Source organism: Bufo gargarizans, chromosome 4 (assembly GCF_014858855.1).
Source record: "Bufo gargarizans isolate SCDJY-AF-19 chromosome 4, ASM1485885v1, whole genome shotgun sequence".
Taxonomy (NCBI): domain Eukaryota; kingdom Metazoa; phylum Chordata; class Amphibia; order Anura; family Bufonidae; genus Bufo; species Bufo gargarizans.
Window position 1 is genome coordinate 423162992 of NC_058083.1, and position 19386 is coordinate 423182377.

Sequence of the window (19386 nt, forward strand, 5' to 3'; positions counted from 1 at the left end):
AAATCCATTGTTTGGTGAGATGTCTGTGAGTGTGACCCACTGAAAAGAGACGATCCCTTACACAGTATACTGTCCTCTTCCGTGTCAATTACACAGTTTAGTGTTATCTGCAAAAATTTATATTTTACTGTGCAAGCCTTCCACAAGAATATTAATAAATATATTGAAGAGTATAGGGCCCAATACTGACCCCTGAGGTACCCCACTAGTGACAGTGATCCAATCTGAGTGTGTACCACTAATAACCACCCTCTGTTTTCTATCCCTCAGCCAGTTACTTACCCACTTACAGACGTTTTCTCCCAGTCCGAGCATTCTCATTTTATATACTAACCTTTTATGCGGTACTTTTATTTTTTACCCCATTTTTCTTTTCATTTTTAGACTACTGTTGTCTTCCTACCCCTGTTTCTAATTCCCTATGTTGAACACTTCAGGTTCACTTTATCATTTTAATTAATCAAGATTACCCATTGTCATTTACCTATTGTGATACTCTGGTCTAGATCAAATTTTGACTTTGCTTAATATTACTCACATCAGACTGGATAATATGTCCTACCTAATTGATGACACATGTATGTTTTATTGTTGAACAACACAAAAAAAATGTTTGTTTGTGTTTACTTTCTTGAAAACAAATTAAAAAAGATTGAAACAGAAAATCCTAATAGCTCCAGGGCATGCCAAAGGGTCCCCATATTCATAAGCTCACGGATCTCCTCGCCCACCAAACTCTAATCGACATGGTTTTTTTCCACCTTAATCAGCAGCCTGTGGGTGGGGAAAACCAAAAGCTCATGAATTGTCAGGACTCATCAATATGTAATGGAGCTGCTCAATAATGATCTGCTTAAAATGTTGTCAGCTTAAAAATGTTAGCAAGTCATTTGTCAATGGGATTCACATAGGAAAAATATAATACTTACACTGAGTATGCATGTGTTAATAAATACAGGCCATATTATAGGGAAAAGGCAATTCCCCTAAAGCTGCCACATCCCGTATTCCATTACTATACAAAGTCAGGCATGATCCCTGAATCCCATGCAACATTCCAGTCTAGCAGAGATAAGCAAAAAACTTCATCTGTTCTGCTGGTCCTTAGAATGGAACAGGAGAGTCAATGTCTATTATTGAGATCAATCTGACAGAAGTGAATCTCAAACATGATGCAAAAATGTTTCAATGTATCCTATTGGCCAGCGGAAAAATACAGTATGAATCAAGTTAAAAAATTTTCAAAATATTTGGTATAAATATTTACTAAATTGGTTATGTTATGCGATCCCCAAATAAATATAAGGGGTTCTCTTGTACCGCTGAAATAGCCCTCTTCAGGGGCATAGCGGGGGGGGGGGGGGCAACTGGGGCATGTGATGGAAATATAGGCGGGTGCCAACAAACTAATTTTGCCTTGGCCATATTTTTTAGACAGTTAGGACAGCAAACTAAGCCTTTGTCTCAGGTGAAAGAAAGTCTATAGCTACATCTCCTCTGACTTCTGTCCTTATACAGTTTGTCATGCAAATGATCCTGACAGTGCCCTCTTGGACAATTAGATGAGACAAAGGAGCTTGTAAAGTGCTCTAGGTAGCAAATGGTCCTCTAATTAGTCCCAGGTTTGACATAGTATAGTCAGAAGTATTCATGTATTTTTCACATGGAACAACTCCAAGGAAAATTAGTGTGTACTAGAAATGAGCAAATCAATTGTAAACTAATCAGATTCTTTACAAATTTCACAAAAAATGAGTCGCCAAATGAATCTGAACTTTTTGGATGAATAGCCTAAAAACACGCCTAGCACTATTTTACTGTAAATATTGGCGGGTAAAACCATGCGGGAGGAAGAAGATGGAGGATCACATGACACTGGGAGGAAGTGGTAGGGAGTGCTCAGCCAGGTCCTTCTGCAGAGAAAGAGTAATCGCTATTCTGTGTTCAACTTGCAACCTAAAAGGATGTCTTGTGGCAGTGTCTGACAAAAAGCTATTACAAATAAAAGCCACTAATCTACCTTGATAGGGACGCTATAAGCACAGTATAGGGAGAGAACTGGGAGATATAATTGAGTACATTTTAGGGACTTTGTTCAGGCAAAGCATATAGAGAGCAGGGGCGGTTTCTAGGACCGGGTGAGGGGTACGACCGCACGGGGTGCCACCTTGCTACCTCAAGGGACCGTAGAAGCACTCATCTCTTGATTCTCAGCTGTATCACTAATTTTCTTTGCCAGCATGTTTTAGGCAGAATGCTAGTATGGGCACCATGGGGGCATTATTACTTCTGGGACACAAAGGGGACATTATTACTATTGGAGGCACTGTAGGGTCACTGCTACCACAAAGTGCACTCATGGAGAGAGAATTACTATTGGTGGGACTTTTGGAAGCACTATTACTGTGGGAGGCACCCTGGCACAGTATCACCTTAGTACAATTATTTAGGGGACACTATGTTTAAAGCAATATTACTGTTAGATTTGAGGAGCCTAGTTATTTTTTAGGGCACTGTGTGTCAATTATTAAAAGAGGCACTATCTGTGTGGTACAAGTATTTTCTGTGAGGTTTGTTTCTGCAGTATAGTACAGTGGGCGATGTATTGAGGGTGGCAGGATGGAGTGTTCAGAAGGCGGGGAGGATGATATAAAAGTAGAAAACAAATACAGTCATGTGAAAAAATTAGGACACCCTTTGAAAGCATGTGGTTTTTTTGTAACATTTTTAATAAAAGGTTATTTCATCTCCGTTTCAACAATACAGAGAGATTAAAGTAATCCAACTAAACAAAGAAAACTGAAGAAAAGTCTTTTCAAGATCTTCTGTAAATGTCATTCTACAAAAATGCCTATTCTAACTGAGGAAAAAGATAGGACACCCTTGCCCCTAATAGCGAGTGTTACCTCCTTTGGCTGAAATAACTGCAGTGAGACGGTTCTTGTAGCCATCTACCAGTCTTCGACATCGGTCTGAGGAAATTTTACCCCACTCCTCAATGCAGAACTTTTTCAGCTGTGAGATGTTTGAGGGGTTTCTTGCACGTACAGCCCTTTTCAAGTCACCCCACAGCATCTCAATGGGATTCAAATCTGGACTTTGACTTGGCCATTCCAGGACTCTCCATTTCTTCTTTTTCAGCCAATCTTTGGTTGATTTACTAGTATGTTTTGGGTCATTGTCATGTTGCATGGTCCAGTTCCGCTTCAGCTTTAATTTTCTAACTGATGGTCTCACATGTTCTTCAAGCACCTTCTGATACACAGTAGAATTCATCGTGGATTCTATGATGGTGAGCTGACCAGGTCCTGCTGCAGCAAAGCAGCCCCAAACCATGACACTTCCACCTCCATGCTTCACAGTTGGTATGAGGTTCTTTTCTTGGAATGCTGTGTTTGGTTTACGCCAAACATGTCCTCTGCTGTTGTGTCCAAATAATTCAATTTTGGACTCATCTGTCCAAAGAACATTATTCCAGAAGTCCTGGTCTTTGTCAACTTTATCTCTGGCAAATGTCAGTCTGGCCTCGATGTTTCTCTTGGAAAGCAAAGGTTTCCTCCTTGCACACCTCCCATGCAAGTTAAACTTGTACAGTCTCTTTCTGATTGTAGAGGCATGTACTTCTACATCAACAGTAGCCAGAGCCTGCTGTAGTTCTCGAGATGACACTTTAGGGTTTTTGGAGACCTCTTTTAGCATCTTGCGGTCTGCTCTTGGGGTGAACTTGCTGGGGCGACCAGTCCTGGGCATGTTGGCAGTTGTTTTGAAAGCCCTCCACTTGTAGACTATCTTCCGGACAGTGGAATGGCTGATTTCAAAATCTTTTGAGATCTTTTTAAATCCCTTCCCAGACTCATAGGCTGCTACAATCTTTTTTCTGAAGTCCTCTGACAGCTCTTTTGCTCTCACCATGGTGCTCACTCTCACTTCAACAGTCAGGAGCACACCAAACTAAATGTCTGAGGTTTAAATAGGGCAAGCCTCATTCAACATGCAGAGTAACGATCTACTAATTATGTGCACCTGGTGTGATATACCTGTGTGAGATCTGAGCCAATTTAAGAGGGAATACATGTGAGGGTGTCCTATCTTTTTCCTCAGTTAGAATAGGCATTTTTGTAGAATGACATTTACAGAAGATCTTGAAAAGACTTTTCTTCAGTTTTCTTTGTTTAGTTGGATTACTTTAATCTCTCTGTATTGTTGAAACGGAGATGAAATAACCTTTTATTAAAAATGTTACAAAAAACCACATGCTTTCAAAGGGTGTCCTAATTTTTTCACATGACTGTATGTCTGTGTGTCAAATTCTGCAGAAACAATACATGGCTGAAAGGAGTCATTATGGCGGTCTGGTCCAAATGGAGTAGACAAGGAAAGAGAATGTCTACATCAGAGGAGACATCGCTGGATGTAATAGGTATGTGGTGCTGAACGCTCCTGTATGTTTGATAGGGCACAATGTGTAATTTAAATAATAATGACAGCATTCGACCGTATAAGACGCAATCCCATTTTCCCCCTACTTTTTGTGGGGGGGGTGCGTCTTATGGGGCGAAAAATACGGTAATTGGTTTCTTGGGCATATTAAACTTGCATTAATAATGTGTATTTTCATTTGACAAATGACAAAATAAGAAATCTAATATATGTCTAATTTGAAGTTTTGCAAGAAACACTATTATGCAGTAAATGGTAATGTTCTCGATAATATATAAAGCTTTAATATTTAATGCATGGAGTTTTTGAGGCAAGGAAAAAATCAGCTTAATAGGGAGGAAGCAGCAGCTGTATAATTAATAGTTTTTCTTCTTTGAAAAACTGCATCTATGATTATGTTATTGCCTCAAATATGACATTGTAATTACTTGCTGTATTCTCCCAGTTTTGCAATCCCTAAGAGAAGGGAAGTGTCAATTTGTTTTAAAAGTAAACACAATATTTTATTAAAATCAATTGTGGAATCACCACAATATGTATTTTCCAATGTACCATTACTTTCTTAAAGGCACATTCCTTTTAATAAATATGGAGCATTTTTTATTAACAGTCTGAACAACATTCCAAGGATAGATTTGCACTAAAATTTACCCATTTTTCTTAACCACTTCCAGACCTAGCCATCTTTCACCTTCCTGACCAGGCCTAATTTTGCAAGTCTGACGCTTTATGTGGTACCTTTGGAAACCTTTCATTTATCTAACATTTCTAGAATTCTTTTTCAGGACTTCCTGTTCATAGTAAATTTAGGTTGACGTGCTTTAGTTATTAATATTCACTATATGTCTACAGATATGTTGGCATCATTTTGTAAATGTCATTTTATTTTTTAGGACGTTAGAAAGCTTAACATTTTAGAAGCAATTTTTTAAATTTTAAAGAATTGCCAAAACTGGCTTTTTAAAGGAACAATTCCGTTCTGAAGTGACTTCCACCTTACAAGTGGGTTTAAGGGGATTTCTACCACAAATAAATTACCACAGTTTAGAAACTACACTACATCAAATTATTCAAAACTGATTCTAGAAATGTGTTAACCCTTTAGGTGTTCCATAGGGATTTAAGCAAAACGGTGGGCACACCACAGCACAGATTTTTCTGAAATGGTTTTCGGATACCCATCATTACCGATGTTCTTTCATCAGGGCTGATAGCAGCGTTCGGGTGTCCGCCTGCTGAGCGGAGGAGAAACGGTGCCAGACAGATGCATTCTGAGCGGATCCGCATCTACTCAGAATGCATTAGGGCAGTACAGATGCGTACTTGTGAGAGCCTTCAAACGGAACTCACAAGCGGAGCCCCGAACGCTAATGTGAAAGTAGCCTTATTTAATTAGAAATGTCCTATTTCATGTTTACTGCTCCTATACAATCCTATATATTTCCATCAATCCTTTAAAGGGACCTTCCATGTATGCTTAATCCTCTCAGTGAACGTCTGGCAGTTACCTGATCATCTTTTCCTCACTGGTTTATACTATACTTTATAATCATTGCTGTAATGGAAGGTCTCAGCACTCTACTCTTTCTATTGTGCCTAGAATAAATTTGTGTTTAGACACAGCAGCCAATCTGAGGAGGCAGTACTGCAGGGGGAGTGAGAGAGCAGCAGCCTGAACCAATCATGAGACAGGAGGTGTGTCACAGACTACCTCAGACTTCCTGTAGGCACTGTATCAAAGCTGGAGTGACAGATCACAGCACTGACCTAATGAACATGAGCTAAAAAAGCACTAACGCTGGGTTCAGACCTGAGCGTTCTGAAAGGAGCACTCTGTATGCGCGATTGTACCGGCGTTTGCAATCGCGCATACAGAGACAAGCGAACGCCCATTGTCGCGCGTTCCCGAAAGTCTATGTACGGGAACACGCGACAAGACGCCCCAAAGAAGCTCATGTACTTCTTGGGGCGTCGGGCGTTTTACAGCGCGATTGTACGCGCTGTAAAACGCCCAGGTGAGAACCATTCCCATAGGGAATCATTGGTTTTTCCTTGTTGAACGTTTTACAGCGCATAGGAACGCGCTGTAAAACGCTCAGGTGTGAACCCAGCCTAAAGCACCAAGATCTGAGGAAAATAAATAGCAGGTGTTCCTGTAATTATTGACTTGACTGCCAATCCTGATCCAATCAGGTGGAGCAATTTACCCCCTGCCAAGTCCATGTTACACTGTCCAATTTTTCTGGAGGTGCTTTTAAGACATTTTAAACAGCTGTGTAATTAATAAAGTTTATGTATATTTTGATAATTTTTATCCTCTTTGTGGGTCACTGCTATTTCTATTGGTATATACTGTACACAATTTGTAGGAATATATAGATTGATACACAGGGCTTGTTATATACTATTGATTACCTGATTGGAGTCAGGAAGGAATCTGTCCCCCAGAAAATGAGAAAAATTGAATTCAACCTGATAGGTTTTTTTTCTTTCTCTGGATCAACTTTGCAGGTTAACAGACTGAAGTAGATGGACATATGTCATTTTCACCCTTACAAACTATGTTAATATTTTAAAAATTGCTTCACTTTTAATTTTAGATCTAATTTTTATAAATCGCATATATGGAAGCAAACTTAATATAATTTTATTATTGTTGCTAGTATGTCAGGAACACAAAGATTCTCAGTCTCCTCGCCTTACAGACGAAGGCTGTCACAGTGGTTTGATGGAATCCCTAAGCCTTAGAAATAGTTTTCTAACCTTTTACAAAATGATATAATTGAACAATCCGCTCATAATCACTTCTGGAATTTCCTTTGATCATACCAAAGTATTTTGTGTAGAAACTTCACGGCGATTTCTTCATTTTCAGTAGTAAAGGTCGACATAGATGGTTATAGTTGAGTAACTGAGAAGTCATTTTTTTTCATGAGTGATATGCAGTAATAATTTAATAACTTTGTGGTTCATGTGCACCAATAAGTCCACCAATAAAATAGCTATTCTATAGATCATATATAGTGTTTTGTGAAGTCTGCTTTGACAAACTTTAGAAAACAATTCAAATTACTTTGTCATGAAACGCATTTCTTTGTAAGTAGCGGGCACAATGACGGGGAACGGCAATTGAGCTTCCCCCGTCATTGAACCCTGCAGATCATTGATCGCGGCATCTGAGAATAATAGTGAGGGCTTTCAGGGGTTCATCCGGTAAAAATAAAATAAAAAATCCTTATCCATTTGAGCGCAAAGAAGATGCTGCAGGCATCTGGACTGGCCATCTTGCTTAGGATCTTCAATCAAGATGGCCACGGAAGCCTTTTCGCACTGAGGTGAGTATGGATGAGGTGAGTATGTATTTTTTTTTTACCACCATGTCAGGTGTATTCCCATTATATACTGTAATATTATGGCAGATTGCTAGGATACACCATAATATTAAGATCAGTGTGTCTCTGACCTATAGGACCTCTGCTGAAAAGAGTAGAGGCCCTTTGGCGTTTTCCATGTTTCTTCACCCCCACTAATCAATAAGTGACAGTATATCCTAGCAACAATCCATCCTTTGCAATAGTGAAGAAAACCCTTCAATAACACAATTTAACACGTATGACAAAGTTCTACTCTACCTTATCTTTTGACACGCAGCGATCGCAATCACAGGTAAAGCAGTATTGGCGCTGGCACTGCAGCTGACGCATGTGTGATGGCATCTTCACATCAATGTAACTTATGGTGAGCTGGAGAAAACATGATACACATTTGTCAATATTTATTCAAAGAAAAATTATCCCAAAAAATAATAATTCATAAAGTCTATAATCCAGACTGGTAGGCACTATGTATGCTGCCATTATAAGGCTCTGTTTTCTGCTACAGATGCAATGACTATATAGAGAAATATCTCTAATACAGCATGTGCAAAGTTGGAGCCACACAGTACAACATATTTATACTATATGGATCCAGAAATGTCTGCCTGCATAAGGTCTTTGATGAAAGAAGTATTCTGGTTGGTTAAAGTTATCAGATCGGTGGGGGTCCTACCACTGGGACCCCCACCTATCACAAGCACAGAGGCCCTGTACCCCCTGCAGCCCCCCTGAAATTACTGGAGCCGCCGATTGCACAGCATCATTTTTTATGGCACCAGCAGGCCATCACGGGTGATGTCAGCCATGACGCTAGGGAGGTTCATCACCGTCGCGGCCTGCTATAGGCCACACTCCCTCGTCGTCGTATGTTTTGATCCGCATGATGGAGAGATGCAGTGGCGGCCGTGCAGGAGGGGCCCGGGCATTGTGGGGTGCATTTTTAAAATTGGATAACACCTTTAAGCTGAAAAGTAAACTTTAATGGGTTAGTGACTATATTAATAGCTGGACATGTACACACACGTAAACAGCATTTACTTGCCGCTAGTAATGGGAGTCTAGCACCAAGAAGCTGGTAAGCGGACCTACAAGTAAATATATGTTTGGCATATTAAACCATCAGACATCTGGGTCTGTGCATCTAGTAATATATAGCTTTCAACCTATTTGTCCTCTCACTTCAGCAAGTGGTATGTATCATGTACAGAAAGTTAATGCAAGACACTTACTAATGTATTATGATTGTCCATATTGCCTCCATTGATGGTGGGATTCATTTTTCCATCAAATTACAAAATGCTCATATCCAGGGGTTATGGCCACCTTACAATCCAGCAGAAGTGATTGTGCTTGCACACTATAGGAAAAGGCACCAGCCTTTCGTGTGGCCGCGACCGTGGCACTGAACCTAGGCACGCATCCGCAGAATCTGCTCTCCCAGCCACTTCCTATCTGTGCTGCAGCGGTGGTCGGGACCCCAGGAAACAAGCAGTGTATAATGAGATGATACATGATACATGAAAAATGACATTTGCTGAAGTGAGACAACCTCTTTAAATCAAAAGGAATGTCACCTTTATGAATGTAGAGGGCAGCAGAGGAACTACAGACTGAGCTATCCGAGTGTCTCTAACAGATTTAAGACTAAACAGGACTCAGCAGCCTGCAACATATGAGAGTACACGCAGGCTGCAGAAGACAAACAGAGCAAAATGTTTAATTTAAAAAAACAAAAACATTTTTTAATCTCATTATAAAGCCAATGCAATTAAAAAAACAGTGTTTCTTTTTCTTTAGATATGTTGAATCGTTGGATAAGGAAAGGTTCTCATACCATAACTAAGCTTTCTCTCACCTGTGGCAACAATTCTCTGCTGTGAATATAAATACGCTGGCCAAGTCAGAGTGGTTATTGATGTCCTGGGGCTCCTGACTCTTTAATTATTGCTCACTATTTTGAAGAGTTCCGATTGCTGCAAGTTAATTTTTATTTCTTCTTTACATTGAGAAGCTTAAAACCCTCCCGGACCCAGTGCTGATAACACAGGAGCAGTTAGTGATAATGTATCAGCTATTAGTTTTGGTTCCATGACAAGAGAGAGTTGCATTTAGATCCCCATGTACGGTCTATGCCAGGGCTGGCCAACCTGCAGTTGTAAAACTACAACTCCCACCATGCCCTGCTGTAGGCAGGATGGGCATACTGGGAGTTGTAGTTTTGCAAAAGCTGGAGCGCCGCAGGTTGGCCATCCCTGGTCTATGCTCATTTCAGTCCTGGACAGCAGTCACCATGAGTCACCCGGGAATAGCACAGCCACCTATACAGATTTCTCTTGTTTGAAATTATAGCTTGGATACCACAGACGCACAGGTAATTCATATAACCAATTGCATCAGCACAATTATCTTCATCCACAACTATCTTTTACAGTTTTGCAGAATACGTTTGAGTCAGAACGCAGCAGGTCACAAAAAATGAATAGTTCTCTGGTTGTTTCCTCTTCACAAGCTCTAAGCCTGATCTGGAAGTTTTTATTTGAAGTGCATTTCTATCACAAATAGCGGCATTTGTGTTTTCTCAATATTCAGCTGTATAACCTCCCGCTGTTAGCCTGTTAACACGCACATTTGCTTTTCTTTTGATGTCTACATGCACGCTGCTAACACTGCAATGTCGTCTCACAATACATTTCTAAACAAAAATTAACATAGAACAAACTGTATTTTACATACATAATAATATTAAAGGGTATGGCTGAAATGTATTTAAAGAAACTTTTCCACCGTCATCTTTTTTTTATATACATGCATTGCATAATTATTACAAACTAAACCACTGGATGTTTGATATGGTGTATGCAATGTCGACGGCGATCATGTAAACAATGAAGGGAAGGCTGTTCAACCAGCTGATCGGTAGGGGTGCCGGGTATCAGACCACCACTGATCTGATACTAATGACCAGTGATGGCCAGTTCGCCCGCGTGCACCTGTGCATTGAGAGGTGCTGACTCACCCCTTTTTCTTTGATGATCCTCAGGATAGGTCATTAGCAGTGATGGCCAGTTCGCCGTGTTTGCCCGTGAACACTTGCGGGCTGCCATCTTAACTCACAAGTCCGGCGATGCACAGGTAAGTCCTTACCTGTGCCTGTGCGCGAGCCCTTCTGAAACAAATGCGGTCACCGGGAGCAGGCATTTCCTAGAACAGCCGCCGGGGGCCTTCATCGCCGGACTTGTGAGTTAAGATGGCAGCCCGCAAGTGTTCACGGGCAAACACAGCGAACTGGCCATCACTGCTAATGACCTATCCTGAGGATCAGCAAAGAAAAGGGGTTAGTCAGCACCTCCCAATGCACAGGTGCACGCTGCCATGGCTGAAAACATAGAGAAAAAAAAAGACAATGCAACAGCACATCTCTCAAAGACGGGAACCTAACACTAAATACTACCTGTTATGCGCCATAATGGCCGCCATAAAATTCAGGAAGTGTTGGTTCCACATGCATGCTGGATCCACTCTGCCTTTTACCATTTTTGGTGCCAAAATGGCCTCCATTACTTCCAAGGTATACAGGTACCAACATGCATGCCGAAACCACTCAATATTCCAATGAATGTAGTGAGAGCAGGCTACAGCTTTATACTGAAACTAATTCAAATCAGCCTATGGGGCAGACAGGCTAATCAGGAGTGCAGGACTCGCCGGAGTGCCACATCTCCAGCATTGTAAATCTGCAAAGGGGGTTAGTCAGCACCTCCCAGTGCGCAGGTGCACGCTGCCATGGCTGAAAACATAGAAAAAAAAAAGACAATATTGGCCATTTTGGCACCAAAAATGTTAAAAGGCAGAGTGGATCCAGCATGCATGTGGAACCAACACTTCCTGAATTTTATGGAGACCATTATGGCGCATAACAGGTAGTATTTAGTGTTAGGACCTGTCTTACAAGTTCGCCTTGAAGTACGGCAGACGGGCTGAGATGGTTTTGTACAAAATGCATTTGCTAAGCATCTCACTTTATAAATAAGCGTAGCATTAGCACTATAACATATTTTTATTGCACTTTATCTGGTTTGCAGAGTGCTGTTGCATTGTCTTTTTCTCTATCCTGAGGATCAGTCATCAATATTAAAATCCTGGAAAACCCCTTTAAGAGAAAGATCTACAGAGAGGTGCATGTGCAACATCTGTCTTCTACCACTGCTAGAGAAGAGAAGATTGCGGCACACAGGATCTACTTGTGCAATTTTATACCATTTATTAGTTTGACATCATCATATATAAATCATGATCCAGTTACATCGTGCAATATCATAGCCAGTTTTGATAATTGTGCTGGATATGTGGCGCGCTGGATCACATACCCCAGCCATTAGAGTCAGATAACCAAGACCGCTGAAGGTGGTCCATTTAGGACCGAAACGTCCGGTCAGCACAATTATCAAAAGTGGCTATGATATTGCACGATGTAACTGGATCATGATTTATATATGATGATGTCAAACTAATAAATGGTATAAAATTGCACAAGTAGATCCTGTGTGCCACAATCTTCTCTTCTCAAATTACGACTACCAAGTCCTTGCTTGCACCAGCTAACTAAGTGTGCGGAGCTCCATCACTATAATATGCTACCACTGCTAGACATTTGGAACGGCAAATTCTAGATAAAAGAAAATTGCACTGCAGGCTGAAGAACGCAGTACTATTATCATCCGTCATCCCAAGCCTCTATCAATCTAAAAACATATCTGATCAGACTTACGTAACAAAAGTCATCTTAATTAGTTTTGAGGTCCATTAATTTGATACAGCTAGTCTGCCAAATGTTATGATTGATAAACTTAAGCATTCTTCCAATTCAAGTCCAATTAGGCATCTGATTAATGATGACTGCTAATTGTGTTAAAAAATGTGTTATACAAAGATGAAGCAAAACCCCTTTATGCAACACTATGGGGGAGATTTGTCAAAGACCAGTGTTTTCTACTGGATTTTTAAATCTTCTGCGCTGCTGGAGGATGCACCTATATAAGGATGAGGCGAAGGCCACATCATAAATTAGGTGCATCCTCCAGTAGTTCATGACCTAGAATGAAATCTAAGTCAGCTCTGAGCTGCTGTAGATTTTTTAGTTCATCTGCATCTGAAAAGTGGCGCAAATAAAGTTAAATGTGGCCGAACCGCTGGTCCTGCCCACTTCTTGCCCTTGCGATGTCCTTTTTTCTGAAAGTTGTGGTTCAGAAATGCCACTTTCGAGAAAATGTATCGCAAGTGAAGTTAAAGTTATGTACCTGCTGCTTATATTTTATTACAAAATAGGTGGAACACTCATTTAACAAATGTTCCTTTAATCCCTTGACGCTAAATGACAAAATATTCTTCACGAAGCACTGCTACTTAGAACTCCATGACAAATATACTTATCATGGCACTAAACTGTGACCATGTATATACACATGGTGACAGTGCTGAGATCGCAGCTGTTACACACAGCCAGCAATCTCAGCTAACCAGTCTGGGACCAATGAGTGTGGTCTTGAGCCAGCAATCACTCTGATTGGCTAGTCTGTACAGTTTTTCACCGTATTTTTTGTATTGCCCATTTATATATTTGTATAGGTTAACCATGTCCCCCCCCCTTAGACGTCTCTTCTCAAGACTAAATACATTTTATTATTTTAATCTTTCCTCATAACTAATACCCTCCATGCCCCTTATCATTTTAGTCGCTCTCCTCTGTACTTTATCCAGCTGCAGCGCATCCTTTCTATGGACTGGTGGCCAAAACTGAACTGCATATTCCAGATGAGGCCACACCAACGCTTTGTAAAGTGGTAATATTACATCCCTGCCCCGCGAGTCCATGTCTCGTTTAATGCATGACAATATCCTGATGGCCTTAGAAGCAGCTGATTGACATTGTATGCTGTTATTTAATCTACCATCTACAAGGACACCCAAATCCTTCTCTATAAGTGACTCTCCCAGTGTTACATCCCATAAGACATATGAGGCACAGAGATTATTACTACCAAGATCCATAACTTTACATTTATCCACATTGAGCCTTATTTGCCAAGTTGATGCCCAATCATTCAATCAGCTTGTATTTTATGGACATCTTCCATAGACTGCACAGCTTAGTGTCATCTGCAAAAATAGAAATGGTGCTATTAATCCTGTCCTTGATATCATTAATAAATAAATTAAATAAAAAAGGGACCTAGCTCTAAACCTTGGGTACACCAACTATAACCCGGGACCATTCTGAATAGGAATCATTGACCACAACCCTCTGGACACAGTCCTTTTAATAGTTTTCAATCCAATTACAAACTATACTTTCCAAGCCTATAGACCGTACTTTACCTAATTAACATCTATGAGGGACAGTATCAAAATATAGGGGTCAGCCTCTAGAATACTGTTCTTTGCACAGATATCTGCAATATTATGTTCATAGACTGTGATGACTTATTCCAGCCACTACAGGCCACCGTGGCTCCGAATAAGAAGAAGCTGAAGTTTTGTGGTACACACAGGAGATAGGAGGGGCTAGAAGTTCCAGGGGTTGGAGTTCTGGCTGTGTGTGTGTGAGCCCTGGAAGCTGTGAGGCTGGTTTCCATGTCAGGAGCCAAGCTGAGAGACTAATGATGGGACATGGGCCCTTACTGATGGAGTCCTGAGAAACTGGCTATGTATAGGACAGATCAAGATAGGCTCTGAAGTGAAGTGCTGCAGCTGTAATCAAGAGAGAGAGAAGCAGGCCACGTGTTGAGACAAGCAAGTGATCTATTCAGGAGCCAGAGGACACGTGCCACCACGTTCCGGACAAGACAAGCATCCACCTCATGGGAAAAATGACTACATCACAGACCTCTACTCAGATAACTCCAGAACTGTGAGTGTGCACCGGTGTTAGTAGAGGTAGGGCATAGAGAAGGTTTCATTAGTCAGAGCATTGTAGAAATGCGCCCTGGTTAGCGGGGATCAGATAGGATTATAGAAGAGGAGAGTAGACTATATTTCTATCTTCATGCTTTTGAGAACGCATTTGTTATATGACACTTCAAATATCCTTTCTGTAACGTTGTGTAAATTTGTTAATACTGTTCTTGCCATTTACCGATTGCGCCCCTGGCGTATCAGTACAGTATTGTTAATCTGAAGTGCCAGCCGTCATATTTTGTTGTTCAATAAAAAACAGCATTTGTTCAGTCTGACAACTCCTGTCCTTGGTAAACCCATGTTGGTTATCACTTATAATATTATTTACAGTCACATACCCCTGTATATAGTCCCTTAAGAGTCCTTCAAACATTTCCTCATAAGAGAAGTTAAACTAACTGGTCTATAATTACCTGTGGAGGACCTAGATCCTTTTTTGAATATGGGCACCACATTTACTTTGCGCCAATCACTTGGCTCTGTACCAGTTCCTAGAGAATCTTAAAAATTTATAAACAGGGGCACATCAATGATTGAATTGATCTCTTTAAGAACTCTTGGGTGTAATCCACCTGGACCCGGAGCCTTGTTCACATTTACCTTATTTAACTTAACTTGGACCATATCTACAGTTTGCCAATTGAGTATATTACTGGATGTACTACCAGCCCCAGCACCACAGATATCAGCTATTTTGTCTTTCTCCTATTCTTTTGTATATACAGAGCTAAAATTTTTTTAGTACCTATGCCTTTTCCTTATCTTCCATGACTAAGCCCCCTTTACCATTATTTAGGGTACCTACCTGCTCAGATCTTGTTTTTTTTAGCATTTATATATTTAAAGAAGGTTTTGGGATTTGCTTTAATCTCTTTTGCCACATGCTGTTCGTTTTGTATTTTTGCAACTTTTATGTCCATTTTACAGATTTTGTTAAGCCATTTGTAGACTTCAAAGGCTACATCTAATCCCACAGATTGGTATTTTTTTAATGCCCTTTTTTGTCATTTATTGCCCTTTTTACAGTAGCTGTAAGCCATGGGGGCTTTAATTGTAACTGTTTATACTTGTTATCTAAAGGATTAAATGTTTAGTGCAATTACTGCTATGTGGATTTAAAGCTCTCCCATTTATTATGTGACAGTAGCTGCTCCCAGTCTATGCCCTGAAATGCTGCCCTCAACCCAGGGAAATGAGCCTTTTTAAAATTCAGCGTTTTTGCTCTGCCTGACAGAGTTTGCTTCTTATAGTGTAGGGGGAATATGATTACCGTATTTTTCGCCGTATAAGACGCACTTTTTCCCCCCCAAAAGTGGGGGGGAAATAGCAGTGCGTCTTATACGGCGAATGTAGCCGATTTTGCTTAGTTTTCAATGATACACCCGCCGCGATGCCGTGCGGCGGGTATATCAGCTGTGAGGGAGGAGGGGCTGGGGGCCGGCGTCTGCATTTATAATGACAGCGGGGCCCGTGCAGTGACTGTATTCTACTACACGGGCCCCGCTTACTGTACAATCATATCCCTAATACCGTAGTTAATTCTTGTGTGCACTGCATGTAAAAGCATAATGAGCGATGATGAGCGCTATTACTTACAATTAGAAGCGCTTGCCGTTCGGAGCAGGGAGGAGGGAGGAGGCAGGAGGCAGGCCGGGAGGACGGGCGCTGGCAGTGTGAGTCATACGTCACGCGCCTGCGCCGCCTGCTTCATGAATGAAGCAGGCGGCGTGGGCGCATGACGGATGACTCACACTGCCAGCGCCCGTCCTCCCGGCCTGCCTCCTGCCTCCTCCCTCCTCCCTGCTCCGAACGGCAAGCGCTTCTAATTGTAAGTAATAGCGCTCATCATCGCTCATTATGCTTTTACATGCAGTGCACACAACAATTAACTACGGTATTAGGGATATGATTGTACAGTAAGCGGGGCCCGTGTAGTAGAATACAGTCACTGCACGGGCCCCGCTGTCATTATAAATGCAGATGCGACCCCCACCCCCATTATAAAAGCAAATGCGACCCCCACACTTATGGAGGGGATCTGTGGATGACACATAGCATAAGATGCTATATATGTGTCATCCACAGATCCCCACCATAACTGTCATACACAGATCCTCATAACAGCGCCATCCAGAGAGGATCCCCTATAAGTGTCACCCACAGATCCCCCATAACAGTGCGTCATCCACAGATCCCCATAACAGTGCATCACCCACAGACCACAATTAGTTCAAAATATTTTTTTTCTTATTTTCCTCCCCAAAAACCTAGGTGCGTCTTATACGCCGGTGCGTCTTATACGGCGAAAAATACGGTATATTGTGGTCACTATTACCTAGTGTTTCTCGAACAGTAACATTTCCAACTAGCTCTGCATCATTAGGAATGACCAGATCCAACAGAGCATTGCCCCTAGTGAGAGATTCTATAAACTGGCCCATAAAGTTGTCCTGCGGCAAGTTAAAGAATTTTCTCCCCTTTGTGGTTGAGGCAGAACCATGACCCCAGACAATGTCTGGGAAGTTAAAATCTCCCATTATGACCACTGTAACAGTCTGTGCAGCCCGCTCTATTTGGTTATACAGTTGCATTTCTATCTCCTCTGTGATGTTAGGGGGTCTATATATTACAGCAAGTATTATTATTTCAGTGTTTATATCCCTTTGAACTTCCACCCATAAGGTTTCCACATCCTCACCCACAATTGCCTCTTTCACACCTGTCTTCAGATCACTCCTCACATACAGGCACACGCCACAACCTTTTCTATTGACCCAGTCTTTCCTAAACAGTGTAAAACCCTCAATATTAACAGCCCAGTCATGCAAAGAGTCCAACCATGTCTCAGCCACACCAACTACATCTATGTGTTCCTCTAGTACCATAGCCTCCAGCTCCCCCATTTTGCTAGCTAGACTTCTGGCATTTGTGAAAACACATTTTAAATTACTAGTACCTGTAAAGTGAATATCCAGGATTTTTTGGTTATCTTGGTTGATGTTTGTATGTAACAGGTTCTTGTTACCAGTAGCTCTATTTTCCATTGGTGCACAGTTCTGCCCAGTCTACTCCCTACTTTCCTCACTAACCCCAGCCCCCACTAAATCCCCACTGTCCCCTCCTATATCCCACTCTCTATCTACACTATCTACCCCCTTATTAGTATGACCCCCCCACCCTCCACCAGATCCTAGTGTAAAAAGCTCCTCTAGCCGTCTAATGATTTTTTTCCCCCAAGGCAGTTGCACCCTCCACATTAAGGTGCAGCCCGTCCCTACTGTAGAGACTGTAACCAACAGAGAAGTCAGCCCAGTTCTCCATGAACCTAAAGCCTTTCTTCCTGCACCAGCTTCTGAGCCACTTATTTAACTCCCTAAGCTCTCGTTGTCTGTCTGGTGACGCTCGTGGCACTGGTAGTATTTCTGAAAACACTTCCTTGGAGGTCCTGGACTTGAGCTTCTCTCCTAATTCCCTAAAATCATTTTTAAGGACCTTCCATCTCCCCTGACTTTGTCATTGGGGTCAATGTGTACCATGACCGCCGGGTCTTTCCCAGCCCCACCTAGCAATCTGTCAATCCGATCCGCAATATGCAGAACCCGAGCACCCTGGAGAAAAAACATTGTTCGGCATTCACGGTCTTGGTGACAGATGACCCTGTCTGTTATCCAAATAATAGAGTCCCCTACCACCAGCATCTATCTGATCTTTGCTGCACTCCTTTTCCCATCCTTCCTGCAGCGGTCATCTTCCTGGTTGCTAGGAGAAACGCCATGCTGCAGTGTTGCTGGCCCTAATATAAGCCAAATAGGTATATTTACTAGGGTGTTCCAGCTCAGGACTAGCCTCCCTGGCACTTTTCCCTCTACCTCTTCTTCCTATATTAACCCAACTGCTGACCCAATAGTCCTGTTCTTGCCCTCCTCCTCCCACCTCCATTTCACTGACCCCAGTCAGTGCCTGCACTATGAGGTCTAAGCCTCTCTCCATGTTTGCAATGTCCCTAAGTATTTCAAGATGCCTATTTAGATCCAAGAGCTGGGCTTCCTAATATGCCGGTCCATCTATTCCTGCAGACACCACCACCCTGGGTCTTACTTGTGTTTGGGTCCACAGCTATATGCTGACCGCAGCCACTAAATAGCTCAGCCACACACTGACTGTAGCAACTGTCTAGGTTATTCCCTAGCTGTCGGGCCATGTGACAGCTGGAATAACCATCATTTACGCCCAGTGTCCCCTGAAGACTCTTGGGGCCTTTATCGAGGAAACGCGTCGGGACACTTGAGTATCCCTCATCTAATTCTTTTTTGGTTTTGGTTGGGGTATATCTATTGGACGCATGGTCTTTTTGGTCACTGGTTAGGGCCTCATTAGGGCTTCCAGTGCAGGACTAGAGCTCCAGTCTGGGCCACCCCTTGCGGGGCTTTTTGGACCCCGTCCCTTGGATACACTAATAGGGTGGACTAGGTCAAGTAGGGAGTCACTAGGGCTAGTGGGTATTTTGTACTAACAATACCCCCCTCTGACCTTCTACGTTCAGTCTCTGCCTAGACCCCCATGAATATTAACGTTGTTGTTTTAGCCTTCATCACCTCTGCTTCGTATTAGGCAG

General features: G+C 41.9%; 1 protein-coding gene across 3 annotated transcripts in view; it reads right to left on the reverse strand.

Moving 5' to 3' along the window:
- The window catches only part of SMYD3 (SET and MYND domain containing 3), a 709171-nt gene that overhangs the window by 217787 nt on the left and 471998 nt on the right, over positions 1-19386 (reverse strand). For all 3 annotated transcript variants that reach the window (XM_044291898.1, XM_044291900.1, XM_044291901.1), the window contains one exon: positions 8073-8183. In XM_044291898.1, coding sequence (XP_044147833.1) covers positions 8073-8183 — 111 coding nt within the window. The remainder of the gene's footprint in view (positions 1-8072; positions 8184-19386) is intronic.